The following is an 18,184-nucleotide window of genomic DNA, read 5'->3' on the forward strand; positions in this document are numbered from 1 at the left end:
TGCTATAACACTCTAACTTCTAATGAAAAGTTAGAACCAACAAAACTGAGTTTAGACATGATCTCTACCTTCAAGGAATTTACAATCTAATACTGGAGAAAAGTAATGGTTATAATGGAAGAATGTGATATGTGCCAGTAGAGACACATAGTATTGTAACATGCTTAAGAAAGTGGGCTCTATACTCATGCTGCTTGGATTTGAACTATGGTTTTATAACCTACTAGCAACATGAAGTTGCGCAAGTTAAATTACTAAAATATTCTCCAAATCTGTTTCCCAATCTGTAAAATAGGAGTAATACTACACTCTCTAAGAGGGATCTAGACAGCATTAATACTCTGTGTAATTTCGAGGTACTCCTTTTGGTGACTCATTTCCATGCAGTTGTGTTTGAGTGTGTGTTTAAGAGTGTTTCTTAAGTGTGTGGTATACCATTTAAGTAGAGGCTGATGTTGAAGTTAGAGTACCTAATGTGTGCTTCTAGAACTTCTTCACAAAGTCTCACCATCATTTTGCTTCTCTGTGCCTTATGTCCATTCTCTATTTAAATGAGCAAAGGATTCCCTGGCTGGTGTGGCTAAGTTGGTTAGTGTTGTCCTGTACAGCTAAAGATCAGGGGTTCCATTCCCAGTCAGGGCACATACCTAGGTTATGGGTTCAGTCTCTGGCTTGGCTGCATATGGGGGCAAGCAATCAATGTTTCTCTCATGTTGATGTTTCTCTGTCTCTGTGTCTCCCTTCTTCCCTCTCTAAAATCAGTAAACATATTTTTTAAATAAAATTAAAAAATAAATGAACAAAGGAAGTTCCATCACAGCAGGGACATTACCAGTCTTGTTCAATGTATAGAACAGTGCCTAGCACATAGTAAATTATGGATAAATCTAGGTGCAGCACAACTCAGGGATATTATGAAGATGGTGATCCATCAGACATGAATGTAATTTTGAGAAAGAATCATGAGTACTACCAAAAAAAAAATAACTGGCTTTTCTTGTTTAGGAACCCCAAGACAGATAAGAGATAAGAAATTATCTTTATCACAGTTTTCTGGTGGGATTTAAACATGAGTTTTAGAGTCAGAGGATCTTGCCTTGACTTGTGACTCTAATGCTTAAGGCTTTGTAACCTCAGATAAGTAACCTTTATGAGCTTTATTTTTCTCATTGGTATTTTGAAGTTATCACCCTTGCTTTAGAGTATTTTTCAGAGCTCCAGCGATAAATGAAATAAAAGCACTTGTGAAGTACAAGTACAAATGTGTTAAGCAATGTTGTACATTGGAGGACTATAAATCATAAAAAGCAAACTTATATTCCTATTTCACAGGTCTAAGGTAGTAAAGATAAAGCTGTATTGTTCCCAAAAGTTGATCTTCTTTAAAAATACACAGAAAATAGACACCCTCCCTGTCTTTTATACAGTCAGAGAAGCAAGACTGCATGAGAGAACTTTCATCACACCAGCTCCCTTTAGTTGTTGCATCTAGCTTTTTCTATGCCAGCTTCAAAAATAGTTCCAGTCTGAAGGAATTGTATTGAGGATTTGGGTAGGGCCCCATCAAAGGTTACAGGCTGAGTTAAAAAAAAATCTGTCTTCAATTTCCCCTATCTTACATAACTTGTATGGCCAGAGTCCATTTTCTGTTAGCATTTTTAATTTGTAAAAGTTCAAAGTTTAAATTTATTATTTATTGTCTGTTTTTATACTTCATGGACCTTCGCAGAAAAATTCCTCCAGACCTTCATTGTTTATATTCTGTACAAAATGTGTGTGTGTGTGTGTGTGTGTGTGTGTGTGTGTGTGTGTGTGTGTAATTTGGGGGGTATATTTTTCTTTCAAATATGTTCAAGCAGCCTATATGTAATTTAGTTGTAGGATTAAATTTTAATAGTTTTAATATTTCTTTAAATACAAACTTACAAACTCATAGAATATACACTTTTACAGTACTTTTCCTTTTTTATTTAATCTTTATTGTGCTTTTCTGTTACCTTTTAGTCCCCTTATACCCTCCTACCCCCAGCAATCATCACACTGTTGTCCATGTCCATGAGTCCTTTTTCCTTTTTGCTCAACCCCTGCACCGCCTAAGCTCCCCCTCACACTAGCTGTCTTATTTGGGGATGATGAAAATATTCTGGAACTAGAAAATGGTGATGGTTGCATGATTTTTGAATATACTAAAACCCTTTTACTACCCTGTATATTTTTTTGGTTGTCATGTCTCTGTAGACTTTTAGCATTATTAATATATAATATACATACTCTACAATTCACCCATTTAAAGGATATATGTTTTTATATATGTAAATAAATATATATTTATAATAGATTTATATATTTTCTTTTTTCTAGAGGTCATTTGTCTGATAACCTTAGCCCTCTACAATGGGATCTGCATGGAACATATTGTGAAAGGGCCCCTAAACTAGTAAGAGCAGTCATAAACCTTCTGCATGAAAACTCTGCCCTTTGCACCTTTAGTCCCCTCATTCACTGAGTAACTAACTCATATTCAACATTCATGGTTGGCTATGTTTTCCAGAAGGGAGCTGGACAGTACCCTATGGCAGATATATTGGCAAGAGAAGAAGTAAGAGTAGAAGTTTAACTACCAAAATGTACACCTGAAACTAACACAAAATAACATTTAATGTAAGCTATAATTAAAAATATAATTTTAAATACATAATTTTTAAAGTAAAAAATGAACATAAGTGACAAATATTCATCTTCCACTGAAAGAGGACAACTACAACTATAATACTTCCCAGGACATTTATGACCCCAAGTCTTCTATCAGAGGCCAAATTATGTCCAATATTTTCTAAGAAGACAAAGCTACATAGAATACATTTCAGAAGATTTCCATGAAGAATGACTCAGAGAAACACACATTTTACTTTTGAGTGGATATGCTTGCTTGTATGAATTTAATTTTCCATTGGCATCTATAAAATTATGTGATACTGAACTTCATCTTGAATGTGGAAAGGACAAATAAAAAATTCAGATTCTGTAAAGTTATAGAAGACATTGTTTTTAAAAAGTAAATGAAAAATTTTTAAAAACTTGAATTGTACTTTTTTATGAAGTTAACAATTAGTTGCTTTGCCTGAAACTCAGAGCTTACTTTTGCTTTAGAGAATACCTTTTATTTTGGTATGTGTTTGTGGCACAATGACAGTAATGTAACCTTTCATTTGTCTTATCAACTGAGCCACTAGCAATTGTTCCTGGCTGACACTAAACTGCAAACCTTAAAGCTGCATTTATTTGTATATGCTGAACCTTTTTCTAAATTGTTCCAATATATTTTCACAAACACTAATAACTAATAGAGTACACACAGAAAAAAATCCAGTATCTTTTTGAAAGATTTCTTTATCTGAAGCACATTTTACATTTCAGCTTCTATCCTACCTCATTTTCAGCTAGGTATGTCATGACTATTTTAAATAATCACCAACAATTACATTTCAAGTACACAAAGAATTAACCTCTTAGAGCAACTAAAATTTTCTTAACACTTTCTTTTTTCTGAATTTTGAGAGCAGTTTAAAGAGAGGTCTTTGGTAGCCTCTAAAAACTGGAGACATTCAGGTGGATCATGACTGTGTAAGAAGCTATCATGTCAGGGCCTGCATTTTCTGTGCAGTGGGCCACAGAATGCATTTCTGTCACAAAGCAGGTCAAAATTAAGCATTCTTTTTTAAACTGTGTTGTTAGCCAGTATTGTATTGCAACAGTGAATCTAACTATTTATTTCATTTTACTGTGCACAATTCTACACTGGGAAATGCTCATTTTATTGACAATGGTTGATTGTACTGTGTTGCACTGTCAGTGTTTAAAATGCTTCTTTTAAATAGAAATTGGTTACTTATCTTTTGTATTATGTTTGTTAATTTTATTTTTTATGTTTTTCTTGCAGGTTTCTGAAAAGTGTCTTTTCTGAAAACTGATGCTTTGATTCCACTCTAGAGTTGTCTCTTTACAAAGCCCTCTCCTAACCACCACTATCCCCCAAAACGTGGTGTGCTTGCAGTTCACCTTCAGCAACTTGTCCATTCTTTTTATTTGTTTGATTCTCAGTTTTTCACACTCAATTTCCCTCATCTTGATTTTGCAGCAAGATTTTTTACACTTATAATATCCTTACCAATCTTAATCTTTAAAGCCAAGAAATAGTGAGAAAAACTTTTCTTCCCTTGAGCTGAGACCATTCCACAAGTTGAAGGGCAGCCAACAGCATATGCTTTTTGCAAGAATAATTGAAAACATCAACTGGAGAGCACATAATTCTTTTGAAAGTCCACCAGTTATTTGAAGTAACTTTGGCAGAAAAACAGTATAAAGCACTCAATATTTTAACTTTTATGGTTGCCTTCTTAGGAGTTGGTCTCTATTTTGATTTTAGTTATTCTGATACAATTTTTGTTGTATGATTGGCTTTTTGTTTGACTAGACCTAATTTGACTTAAATAAAAACCTAAGTGTTAACAAAGAAAAATTTCACCAAGCAACCTGTGAAGTCTTTACATTTAGCTTGAATTCATTTTTAATCTTTGAACAGCAATAATACTTTCCTAGCAAGGGTGCACTTGATTTTAATTTTACTTTCAGTATGACAGCTGTCAATGTTTCCCTGGTTCGTGACACCAAGTGGCTGACTTTAGAAGTCTGTAGAGAGTTTCAAAGAGGAACCTGCTCTCGAGCTGATGCAGACTGTAAGTTTGCCCATCCACCAAGAGTTTGCCATGTGGAAAATGGTCGAGTGGTGGCTTGTTTTGATTCTTTAAAGGTGAGTCTCATCTAAATGCACATGATGTTTTAGTTAAATATGTTGATTTCCGTTTTTTTAAAAATATGATGTGCTTTCACATTGGTAAAGTTAATAATAGTATGAAAGTGCTAAGTTTTGTTTCTTTGTTTTTAATTTGATTTTTTGTTCTTTTTAAAAATATTTTGCTGTTGTTCTGTTACAGCTGTCCCCAGTTTTCCCCCATTGCCCTCCTCCACGTAACCTACCCCCTGTTCATGCAGTCAATCCCCATCCTGTTGCCCATGTTTTCTAAGATGGGATGTAGACCTTGTGTTTGTATAACTAAGCCAGACTAAAGTTCACCCCATCAAAGCCACTAATCAGGAGAGATAGACTTAAAATAAAAATTCAGGAATTTTTGTAGGAATGACAAATTGCAGCCTTGCCATACTTCTTTGCATACGATTTCAGTTTTGAATACAATTATCACAATACTCATATAACTTAGAGAAGCCCTTTACTAAATTGTATCTTATTATCTATGTTATCAAACACACTTGTCAGGGACCAGTCAGCTTTCAGAGGATAAAGTCATCCAAGATAGTATAGGGTGAAAATCACACTATACAGGAAGAAAATGATGCTATTTTGAAGTCTCTTAGTCACAGTATATTTTGAATGTTTACCTGAACCATATTGCTATAAAACTAGATTCACTAGTCTTCTCTTCCTAAACTGCTTTTTGATCAATTTCAGATTTGTGAGTATATTTTATAAAGAATGTCCTATTGTCAAGGTCAACAGATACAAAAGATATGTACTAGAGAATAAACAAAATGTGAGAGCAAGTGAAATATTATGTAGAAGAGTGCTTATATGATTACCATATAAGGAAATGCACTGATGTTCATGTTTTATTCATAACTATCCTTAAATGAAGGATAAAGATGTACAAGTTAAGGTATAGAAGTAAAAAAGGCAATAGAATCCTGGTTTAATTAATAAGATTTGTTAGGATGCATTAAAGATTTTTTCCAAAATGCATCAAAATTACTTAAGCATAACAGGAAACTTTCCAATTTTTAATAATGTTTTATACTCATCATGACCAATTTTACCTCATTAACATTTTTTATGCATTGGCTAATAGAAATATATCCTTTCATGTATTTTTTCTTCAGAAAACATTTTATTGAGTGACATACTACTTTTACTTATGTTGTGGTTACTAGTTTTTTGTTGCAAACCATTCCAGTTCAAGAATCAAAACCTGTTACCATGAAGATAATGGTAATTACTACCATTAAAAATCTCTAGATTGCTCTTATTTGCAGGAAATATTATGACTAAAGTGTTTATTCTTTTTTTTTCATTTCAGTATCATTCAAGTTTCACCTACAATTATTTTGTATATTACTTAAATCTATTACTGTAGAACTGGGTACTGCCATGGGGTGGAAAAGAGCCCTGCGTTAGCTGGGGGAAGAAATATATCTTTCATCTAGTCCATAAAGAGAATCTGTCACTGCACTAGGAACTTTACATATTTTTTCAGGAGATCTGGGCTACAGTCTCAGCCCCACTATTGACCTCAGCTACTTAATCTGATACAATTTATATTATTTCATCTCTCATAGATGAGCATTCTTCTCTACTTAACCTCCACAATTATTGTGGCAATTTCAATAAAAGTAATGAAAAACCATCTATCACCAGGGGTATGTGGAGGTGGAAGAAGGTATAGGGGAGATAAATGGTGCTGGAAAAAATAAAATAAAAAATAAATTTTAAAAAGTGAAATAAATGAAAGGTGTCCTTACTATTAATTCAGATGTTTTAGGAGTCTTCCAAACAGTTCTATTAAGTTATTGTTTATTATTTAAAACTGCAAACTCATATTCCAAGTGTATATGCCCAAATGTAGTTGCCTGAATATGATGTTAGTTCTTCAAGCTAAGTATGACTGTTTTTATGGTTTACTCTTTGATACAGAGCTCCTTTCAGGCTTTGTAAAGTCTATCTTCCCAGGCATCTGGTGGAAGAAGACATGGGATATTCCTAATTATTGTTACAGTTCAGATGAGTTCTTCCATTTAAAGGCAATAGAATGCCGTATAGGAAACATTTTGAGGAAGAGTAATGTGGAAAAGGATTGTTAACAAAATGCACACTGCACTATCACTTTTAAAGCTTGGAAAATGTTTAATTCAAAAACTACATAAATAATGGCCAATCAATATTAATAATCCAGTTAATTATTTAAATATATTATCTATTCACAGCATTCAGAGTTCTAAAAATAATTTTGCATTTTGTTACCACCTGATGACCACTCACACAAGATATAGATGATTTACATCATCATTACATTCTTAAATTTTAATGAAAACCTTAATAATATTCTAAATATACAATGCATTTCAGCCCTGGCTGGTGTGTCTCAATGGACTGATTGCTGGCCTGCAAACTAAAGTGTTGCTGGTTCGATTCCCAGTCAGGGCACATGCCTGGGTTGTGGGCCAGTCCTCAGTAGGGGGTGCATGAGAGGCAATCACACATTGATGTTTCTCTCTCTCTCTCTCCCCCCCTTCCCCTCTCTCTAAAAATAAGTAAAATCTTTTTAAAAAGTAAATAAATATACAATACCTTTCAAACAGTTGTTTTGCTCTTTAGATAACACATTTGTCATAGTTTCATGTCTGCACAAAAGCTTTGTAGTTCCTTTATATTATTTTTTATTTGTGATATGCTTGAAAGGTATGCTAAATTAAGGGTAATTGATTTATGTGGATTGTACTACTATCATACCTATAACACACAAATAACACACATCAATGGTTATTGCAACATTTGCTATCCTCCTTGAGTTTGTATAATTGAAACACCTTTGAAATGCTTCTGTGCACTGTTTCTTCTTTCTTGAGTGGTTAAATAACTGAAGTAATCATTTCATGAGTTTGGCCACTGTTTTTTTGTTTGTTTGTTATTTAGTATTTGTAATGACTCCTTTACCACTAGGTACTCTGCTAGATGTTGACGGCCCTTTTTACCTTCATAATAGGCACAATAGATATAATATCTCATACTGACTTCATGATGAGGAAATCTTGTGAACATATGGAGGGCAAGCTTGACGGTTAATTGTGCATTGTGATGAAGTGCTATGCCCATCACTCCATGAATGTTGAATGTTCAGTGATGAAGGTTGCACTATCTTCAGATAGGTCCCTAGACAGTGCAGCCCATAGATTAATTTCCAGTTCCATAAGAGTCTTGTATCATGTTGATATGCAGCTGTTTTGACTCAATTGCCTAGTCTGCTTGACACAATTTATTTAAAATTTTTTCTCTGAAGTATTGCTTAACCTGTTCTGCACCAAAATCTTGATATTACAATTTTAAATTGATTTGGGTGTGTATTTTTAGTGAGCATCCTTGGGAGTTAACAAAACATCATCAATAAAAATACAAACCTAAAATCTTTGAGATTATTTTCATAGCTGAGATTGTTGTTTTCATGTATTCTGCTTCAACAATGTCATGATATCTTGAACCTTTCCTTGCATACCTAAAGCAGTGTGATATCAGCCATCTCTTTTCCAGAAAGAATATAAATACTGTCATTATTTCATTATGACACATCAACATCCATCACATCTGCCCAACTCACCCACCAGTTTAGGTAGTTTGGTAACAAAAAGTTCTCAGGAAAGGCTTTAGCAGCAGTCATAGTCACAGGACAGTCATGTCAACCCATATGCATTCCTAAAATATTTTAACTGGGTAAGGGCCACACATAAAACAGCTCTACACTATCTTCAAACATCACATATAATCACAGGCAGAATATTTTTACAAGAGAAACCTGTTTTGTAGGCATATGAATATGACTCTGTCCTTGTAGGTCAAATTGTGCCGAGTTACCAGTATATTCACTTCTAGTATCACTAGTCACAGCAGTTTTCACAAGTTTAAAATTTAATCATTTTTGACTGAATATGTAGCTCATTCTTGTTTTCTAAGGGAAAAATACTGGGAGAAGAAAATTGCTAGCAACATAATCCCAAGGTTTGCTGAATTATCTAAGTCTTAGAAACATTTATGAGCTCCAACAGAGGGGTCTGCTACACTACAAATGCACAAAGGCAGCACCCATCATCCTTAACTCAAAGAAAATAACATTTTACTTAAGGATCTTTATCTTCCATGATACTGACCTTAAAAAGAATCTTTGGTAGAAATCAATGCTATTTTTGACATCTCAAAAACAACTTTTGAAAGAAAAATTGAATTGCAATTAGTATTTAAATACATGTAGATAGCTCACTCTCACTTTTTAAACTTTTAATTTTAAAATAAGTATATAGACCTGCACAAAAGTTGTAAAAATTGTACAGGGATTTATCCTTCATTTTGTTTATGTGGTGAATCACATTTATTGATTTGTGAATGTTGTACCAAACTTGCATTCCTGGAATAAATCCCACTTGATCATGATGTATGATCTTTTTGACTCATTGCTGTATTTGGTTTGCTAATATTTTGTTGAGAATTTTAGCATCTATAGTCATCAGGGATATTGGCCTATAATTTCCATTTTTTGTAGTGTCTTCATCTGGTTTTAGAATTAGGATGATTCTGGCCTTGTAAAATGAGATTGGGAACCTTCCCTCCTCTTGAATTTTTTGAAATAGTTTGAGAAGGAGAGGTGTTAGTTCTTGGAATATTTGGTAAAATTCCCCTATGAAGCTATCTGGTCCAGGACTTTTGTTTGGTGGGAGTTTTTTTTATTACTGCTTCAGTTTCACTAGGTATAATCTGCCGATTAAGATTTGCTGATTCTTCCTGATTTAGTTTTGGAAGATTGTATATTTCTAGGAATAGATCCATTTCATCCAGGTTGTCCAATTTGTTGGCATATAGTTGTTCGTATTAATTTCTTATAATCCTTTGTATTTCTTTGGTGTCAGTTGTTATTCCTCCTCTTTCATTTCCTGTTTTATTTATTGAGGTCCTCTCTTTCTTCTTGATGAGTCTGGTTGTGGTTTTGTCAATCTTATTTATCTTTTCAAAAACCAGCTCTTGGATTGATTGATATTTTATGTCCTTTTTTAGACTCTATTTCACTTATTTCTGCTCTGATCTTTATTTCCTTCCTTCTACTCACTTTAGTCTTTATTTACTGTTTGTTTTCAAGTTCCTTTAAGTGTAATGTCATATTGTTTATCTGAGCTTTTTCTTTCTTTTCTTTTTTTATTTTTTGAGATAGGCCTGTATGTTATGAATTTTCCTCTTAGGATTGCTTTCCCAGTGTCCCACAGATTTTGGGTTGTTGTGGTCTCATTTTCATTTGTTTCATTGGATCTTTGGATTTCTTCCTTGATCTCATTGTTAACCAATTTATTGTTTCATAACATGTTATTTACTTTCCATGTCTTTGTGTATTTTTCAATGTTCTTTTTATAATTGTTTCCTAGTTTCATAGCATTGTGGTCAGAGAAGATGCTTGATGTGATTTCAATTTTCTCAAATTTATTGAGACTTGTTTTGTGTCCTAACATGTGGTCTATCCTAGAAAACATTCCATGTGCACTTGAGAAGAATGTATATTCTACTGCTTTTGGGTAAAATGATATGAAGGTATCAATTAAATCCATTTGATCTAGTGTATCATTTAAGGCCACTGTCTCCTTGTTGATTTTCTGTCTGGAAGATCTATCCATTGAAGTAAATGGGGTGTTCAAATCCCCCACTATGACTGTATTTCTGTCACTCTCTCCCTCTATGCCCATCAAGATTTGCTTTACATATTTAGGTGTTCCTATGCTTGGTGAATAAAGGTTTACTAGGGTCATAGCCTCTTGTTTGATTGCTCCCTTTATCATTATGTAGTGTTTTTGTCTCTTTTGCCTTGGTTTTTAAGTCTAATTTGTCAGAAATAAATGTTGCTACTCCAGCTTTTTTACCCCTTTCCATTTGCATGAAATATCTTTTTCCATTCCTTTACTTTTAGTCTGTGTGTGTCTTCAGATCTAAGATGGGTTTGATGTAGATAGCTTATATATGGGTTTTGTTTTCTTATCCATACAGCTATTCTTGTCTTTAGGTCAGAGCATTGAGGTCCTTTACATTTAAGGTGATTTGATAGATATGCATTTATTGCCATTTTATTTTTAAACTAGTTTTCTGCAGTTTCTTTTTCTTTTTCTTCTTCTTAAAGCAAGCCTTTTAACATTTCTTCCAATACTGATTTGGTGTTTAAAAAAAACTCCTTTAGCTTTTTCTTGTCTGGAGTATGGGAAGCTAAATAAGTTTTGTGATGTGCATGTCACTGTCACATGGTCCTATAGGGTGCCCCTACACTGGAGTCAGTCCCTACAGCTACCTCTAACAGATCATATTTTCTGCCTTTATTTTCACAATAAATAACATTGCCCATCAATTTTAAAAGTTATATATCTTTATGAAAGTAAAACAGAATATTAAAATATTAAAATCATATATAAGAACATTACAACAAAAATAAAATGTAACAAAATATAAATAAAATGTAGTAAAGTGTCATCCCAACCATCCATTGCCACCACTAACATTTCTATGTATTTTCTTCTAGTCTTTATGTCTTTTATATAATAGTATATATGCCATATAAACCTGACCTTACCTTCTGCATCCTTGCCACCATGTTCTATTACTCTCCTTAGGTGATCCTTGAGATCAACCTCTACCTCCATTTATCCTTCCTATTATCTTCCTGTTCTTTTCAAGTTACCAAAAAAAGAAATCCAGATACTGCTGATCTCTCATTCATTGAATTAAAAAAATATATACCAATCATTGTGACTATTTTTCTATTTTAAGTATATTTTATTGATTATGCTATTACTGTTTTCCCATTCGCTATTACAGTTGTCCCATTTGCTCCCTTTATTTCCCTCTGCCCTGCACACTCCCTCCCACCCACATTCCCTCCCTTTAGTACATGCCCATGGGTCATATATCAAATTTCCTTGGCTTTCCCATTTCCATTCTATTCTTAACCTCTCCCTGTCTATTTTGTACCTACAATTTATGCTTATTCCCTGTACCTTTTCCTTGATCCTCCCCCTCCCACTCCCCTCTGATAATCCTCCATGTGACCTCCATTTCTATGATTCTGTTCCTATTCTAGTTGTTTGTTTAGTTTGTTTTTGTTTTTGTTTTTAGGTTCAGTTTTTGATAATTGTGAGTTTGTTGTCATTTGATCATATTTTTGATCATCTTTTTCTTAGATAAATTCCTTTAATATTTCATATAATAAGGGCTTGGTGATGATGAACTCCTTTAACTTGACTTTATCTGGGAAGCACTTGATCTGCCCTTCTATTCTAAATGATAGCTTTGCTGGATAGAGTACTCTTGGATGTAGGTCCTTGCTTTTTATGACTTGGAATACTTCTTTCCAGCCCCTTCTTGCCTGCAAGGTTTCTTTTGAGAAATCAACTGATAGTCTTGTGGGAACTCCTTTGTAGGCAACTGTCTCCTTTTCTCTTATAGCTTTGAAGATTCTCTCCTTATCTTTAATCTTGGGTAATGTAATTATGATGTGCCTTGGTGCTTGCTTCCTTCAGTCCATCTTCTTTGGGATCATTTGAGCTTCTTGGACTTCCTGGCTATTTTCTTAGCCAGGTTGGGGAAGTTGTCCTTCATTTTGTGTTCAAATAAGTTTTCAATTTCTTGCTCTTCCTCTTTTCCTCCTGGCACCCTTATGATTTGAATGTTGGAACATTTCAAGTTGTCCCGGATGTTCGGAAGCCTCTCTTCGTTTTTTTTTTGAATTCTTGTTTCTTCATTCTGTTCTGGTTGAATGTCTATTTCTTCCTTGTGGTCCAAATTGTTGATCTGAGTCCTGGTTTCCTTCCCATCACTGTTGGTTCCCTGTAAATTTTGCTTTATTTCACTTTGCATAGCCTTCACTTTTTCTTCTATTTTGTGAACATACGCAACCATTTCTGTGAGCATTCCGATTACCTGTGTTTTGAACTCCGCATCTGATAGGTTGGCTATCTCTTCATCACTTAGTTCTAGTTTCAGAGTTTTGATCTATTCTTTCATTTAGGCCTTATTTTTTTTGTCTCAGTGCACCACTTACATTGGAAGGGGCAAAGTCTCAAGTATTCGCCAGGGCAGGGCAACCCACATAGCAAAGCAGGCCCTTCTGGTGCTGATTTCAGGGTGGCTGGGTTTGTGTACATTCTAGGACCCTGTGGGTCTCTCCAACAAACTCTCTTGTGAGGCTACGAGTTTCTCCTGCTGCTGTAATCCAGACAGGTTTTTACAGCCAGAGGTTTTGAGGCTTTTTTCTCCCATGCTGGAACCCTGGGTTGCATGATCTGTCTCACTCCCCAGTTGTTCTTCTTGGCTTATCTGCATGCAAATGTGTGACCACTGGCCTGCCCACTGCCACCTCAGCCTCCTTGGTCTACCAGCTGCTGCCTCACCCTCCTGGTCCTCCAGCCATGAACTTGCTGCAAATCCTCTCTGCCCTGGCTGCCCATCTCTGCCCCTCCTACTAGTCTGAATCAATGTTTCTTCTTTGACCCCTTGGTTTTTGGACTTCCATACAGTTAGATTTTCTGGCAGTTCTGGTTGTTTTTTTGTTTTTAAATTTGTTGTTGGTCTTCATTTGGTTGCAAGAAGGCAAACTGTATCTACCTACACCTCTGTCTTGGCTGAAAGTCCTCTATTTTTCTTTTTATTAATTAAAGATTTTATTGAGATAATTGCAGATTCATGAGCAGTTATAAGAAATGATACAGAAAAATCTCTAAAACAGGTTTCCAAGTTTTTGCCAATAATATTTTACAAAACTATAATATAATATCACAAGTATTTCAACATTGATAAAAACTACCAATTTTATTCAAATTTCCCCAGTTTTAATTGTACTAATATTTGTGTGTATTAAGTTCTATGAAATTTTATGACCTATGTAGTTTTGAATATCCACCATCACAATCAATGTCCTAAACATTCTCAACACCAGAAAGATCCTTCAAGTTATCTTTTTATAATTACATCCTTTCCCTTCTCACCTATCCCTGTCCTTAACCTCTGGCAATCACTAATGTTTTTCTTATTTCTATATTTTTATTTCAAAATGTTATACAGATGAAATAATACATTCAGTAACCTTTTGGGGAATGACTTTTTCTGTTGAAGATTAATTTAGCCAAGTTGCTGCATGTATTAATACTTCGTTCATTTTTATTGCTGAGTAGTATTCCATAGTATATACATACCACAGTTTATTTAACCATTTCACCACTCACTTGTTGAAAACATCTAGACTAATTCCAGTTTTTGGCTATTTCTGTGAAATAAATTCTCAAGAGTGTAATTACTGAGCCATTTAACAGGTGCATGTTTGGTTTTATAAGAAACTACCAAATTATTATCCATAATGGCTATAAAATTTTATATTTCTACTAGCCATATATGAGTGATCCACTGTCTCTGGATCCTTGCCAGCATTTCATATCATCATTATTTTTCTATTTTAGCAATTCTAATAAGTATATAGTGATATCTTGTGCTTTTAAATTAATTCTCTTGATGAACAGTGGTATTGAACATCTTTTTATATGATTAATTTTCATCTGTATATCCTCTTTGTTAAAATGTCCATTAATGTCTGTTGCCCATTTTCTAATTAGATTGTTTGGTTTTATACTGTGGGAATGTGAGTGTTCTTTATTTATTCTGGATACTAGTCCTTTGTTGGGGATATAATTTGGAAATGCTTTCTTTCAGTCATAAATCATCTTTTTATTTAACTCAAATGGGCTTTCACAGAGAACAAGTTAAAATTTAGTGAGGTCTAATTTATCAATTTATAGATTATAATTTTGGTTATATTCTAAGAACACTTTGCCTCACTTTAGGTCCTGAAGATTTTCTGCTATGTTTTTGGGAAAAGTTTTATAGTTTTACATTTCACATTTAATGCTATGATCTATTTTTAGTGAATTTTTATATAAGGCATGTATTTTTAATTAAATTTATTGGAGTGACATTGGTTAATAAGATGATATAGATTTCAGTTGTATAATTCTATGATACATGATCTGTATATTGCATTGTGTGCCCACCACCCAAAGCCAAATCATCTTTGGTCTCCATATATTTGGTTCCCTTTATTCTTTACTACTTCACTACCTCCTTTCCCTTCAGGAACCACCATACTCTTATCTATGAGTTTTTGTTTGTTTATTTTCTTGTGTTTTATGTGTTGCTTTCAGTTTTATTTCACACATATAAGTGAAATCATATGGTTTGTGACTTATTCTGCCTGACTTACTTAGCTTAGCATAATATTCTCAAGGTTCATACATGTTGTCACAAATGGCAGTATTTCATATTTTCTTATGGCTGAGTAGTACTCCATAGTATATATGTACCACATCTTCTTTATCTAATCATCTGTCATAGGACTCTGGTTGTTCCCACATCTTGGCCATTGTCAATAATGCTGCAATGAATAGGGGGGTGCATATATCTTTGCAAATAAATGTTTTCAAGTTTTTCAGGTAGTTCCTTACTCAGAAGAGGGATTACTGGGTTGTATGGTAACTATATTTATATATTTGTAGTGATATCCATACTATTTTCCATAGTGATTATACCAGTCTACACTCCCACCAGCAATGAACAAAGGTTCCTTTTTCTCCAACACTTGTTATACTAGGCATTCTAACAGATGTGAACCATTCTAACAGATGTGAGTTGGTGTCTCATTGTAGTTTTGATTTGCATTTCCCTAATAGCTATTGAATTGAGCTTCTTTTCATATATCTGCTGGCAATTTTATGTCTTCTTGGAAGAATTGTTTGTTCAGGTCTTCTGTCCATTTTTTACTCAGATTGTTTTTTTGGTGTTTAGTTGTATGTGTTCCTTACATATTTTTAATATTAACCCTTTGTAGGAGCTATTTTTATGATCAGAAAATAAAAACACCCTGGCTGGCGTAGCTCAGTGGATTGAGCGCAGGCTGCAAACCAAATTGTCGCAGGTTCGATTCCCAGCCAGGGTACATGCCTGGGTTTAGGCCATAACCCCCAGCAACCACACATTGATGTTTCTCTCTTTCTTTCTCTCTATCTCCCTCCCTTCCCTCTCTATAAATAAATAAATAAAATCTTAAAAAATAAAATAAAAACACACTCTTTTTAGAAAACTGTGGTATAGCAACACAGATTTTTAAAAAATAAAATTGCATTACCCAATGAAACTCTTCACATGTTGGTGTATTTCCTTTCAAAATTTATTTTAGTGACAACTGTTTCTTTATAAAAAAAGGTTAATTTGTTCCATGGAAACCCAGAAGACTTTCATACTTGTGAAGGAATAATATTTTAGAAATATACTTAATTAAAAATACCATTCTTTAGATAGTATGTAGTGATCAGAAACTATGTCTATGAGAACTATGTCAGAATAACAACAACAACAACAACAACAATAATAATAATAATAATAAACTCCACCTTCTATTGACTGCCTACTATATACCAGAAACTTTACATATGCTGACTCTAATCCTAACAACAACCTTATGTCAACTTTACCTTTGAATGGGCCAAGTTTTGCCAGCTGTGAGGTCTTGGGTAAGTACCAAACCTCCTTATCCCCAAGTTTCCTCACCAGTGAAAACAAAGAACCTACTATCATCTCTCTCTGTAGTTACTGAGCATTCAAATGAGATGATCCAAGTGAGGTGTTTGGAACAGGGCCTGGCTCATCATAAGTACTCAAGAAATATATTTTCAACAAATAATTTCTGGGTGCCCTGAAAATTTAAACATCAAAAATAAGATTAAATCATGACAGTACTAGAATAATGTGGAGGTGAACACATAATTCTGTGTGGGGAAGACCTTCTAAGTATTCTTTCAAAGGCAGAATCAATAAAGGCAAAGGGTTATTAGAACATACCATACAATAAAAATAATTTCTTAATGGCTGAAAACACCACAGTTAAAAGACAAGAAATAATTTGGAAAAATTGTGACCTATATGACCGATTACTTTAATATACAATGAATTTTGCAAATAAAAACCACAAACATTAAAAAATATTTTCTTAGCCTTGGCTGTTGTGGCTTAGTGGATTGAGCACCAGCCTGTGAACCAAAGGGTCACCAGTTCAATTCCCAGTCAGGGCACATGTCTGGGGCCAGGTCCACACTAGGGGGTGCACGAGAGGCAACCACACAGTGATGTTCTCTCCCTGTCTTTCTTCCTTCCCCTTTCCTTAAAAATAAATCAATAAAATCTTTAAAAGCATAAAAATAAAAAAATTATATTATTAGAAAAATAGGCAAAGGACATAAATAGCAGAGCAAGACATTCTGATGTGACCAATTTTCCTGTGAGGACATTTTGATGAGCCAATTGACACAGATGCTCTGATGTAGCCATTGTGTTTCAGCCATCCCTGTCACAGTGAGCATGCTCCCCTTTTCCTGCCCTCCCCCACTCCTTAACCTCCAGCCCAGAGGACTGTCACTTTCTACTTTAGTCCTTTCTGCATTGTATATATTTTCTTTTGCAAAAGTGTTACTTCTATTCAGAGAGAGAGAGAGAGAGAGAGAGAGAGAGAGAGAGAGAGAGAGAGAGAGAGAGAGAGAACCTTGTTAGGACTAGCATCTAAGGGAAAACGAGTCATATCTGTTAAATAAATTTTATAATATTTAATATAATATTTGCATACTCAAGCCTTGAGTGAAAAGTTGAGTATTTCATGTAGTCTGGAGCTAAGAATGTGAAATCTTATAGTATTCCAAATACCTTCCATCTCCCCCTCCATTCGGTGCCTATACCTATATCTGATTCATTCATTCATTCACTGGATAGGTAACTACTGAGCACTCCTTGTCTTCCAGCCATTGTGTAATGGCTAGAAACAGTCTGGCCCCCAAGGAGTATACAATCTAGTTGGGGAGGAGCAGGCAAATAGGAAGTAAATGTTTGGGTTAATGATATATTGTCAGGTGTGAAAAAATGAGTCAGGGAAAGGACACGGAGAATAGCAGGGGCTTCTGTTTTAGAGAAAATGCTCAGGAAGGCCTCCTTAATGAAGTAGTATTTGAGGAGAGGGATAAAGGAGGTGAGGGAGTGAGAGGTATGAGGATTCCTGAGAACATTCCAGGCAAAGAGAACAGCAAACACCCTGAAGCAAGAATGAACCTGGTGTGTTTCAGGAAAATCAAGATTACTGGGATGGCAGGACAGCTGTAGGAGATGAGGTCAGAAAGGTGATGGCTCTAAGGAGATCAGGGAAGGCTGTGTATATCATGGTTAAGACTCAGAGGGGATGGCATGTCCTGTGTGGTTTCAGATAAAGAAAGACATTGGAAGACAGTGCTAGGCTTC

General features: G+C 34.6%; 1 protein-coding gene across 7 annotated transcripts in view; it reads left to right on the top strand.

Moving 5' to 3' along the window:
- The window catches only part of MBNL3 (muscleblind like splicing regulator 3), a 125,898-nt gene that overhangs the window by 50,711 nt on the left and 57,003 nt on the right, over positions 1-18,184 (top strand). For 6 of the 7 annotated variants that reach the window (XR_006787335.1, XM_045852153.1, XM_045852157.1 and 3 more), the window contains exons 1-2: positions 2,552-2,661; positions 3,941-4,810. Coding sequence is in view for 6 of the 7 variants with exons in the window: in XM_045852153.1 (XP_045708109.1) it covers positions 4,634-4,810 (177 nt within the window). In the remaining variant the exon portion in view is untranslated. Of the gene's footprint in view, positions 1-2,551; positions 2,662-3,940; positions 4,811-18,184 lie in introns of those variants that run through there. The other variant, XM_045852154.1, reaches the window with a different exon arrangement.

The sequence above is a fragment of the Phyllostomus hastatus genome, unplaced genomic scaffold (genome assembly GCF_019186645.2).
Source record: "Phyllostomus hastatus isolate PE091 unplaced genomic scaffold, TTU_PhHast_1.1 phas_contig_90, whole genome shotgun sequence".
NCBI lineage: Eukaryota > Metazoa > Chordata > Mammalia > Chiroptera > Phyllostomidae > Phyllostomus > Phyllostomus hastatus.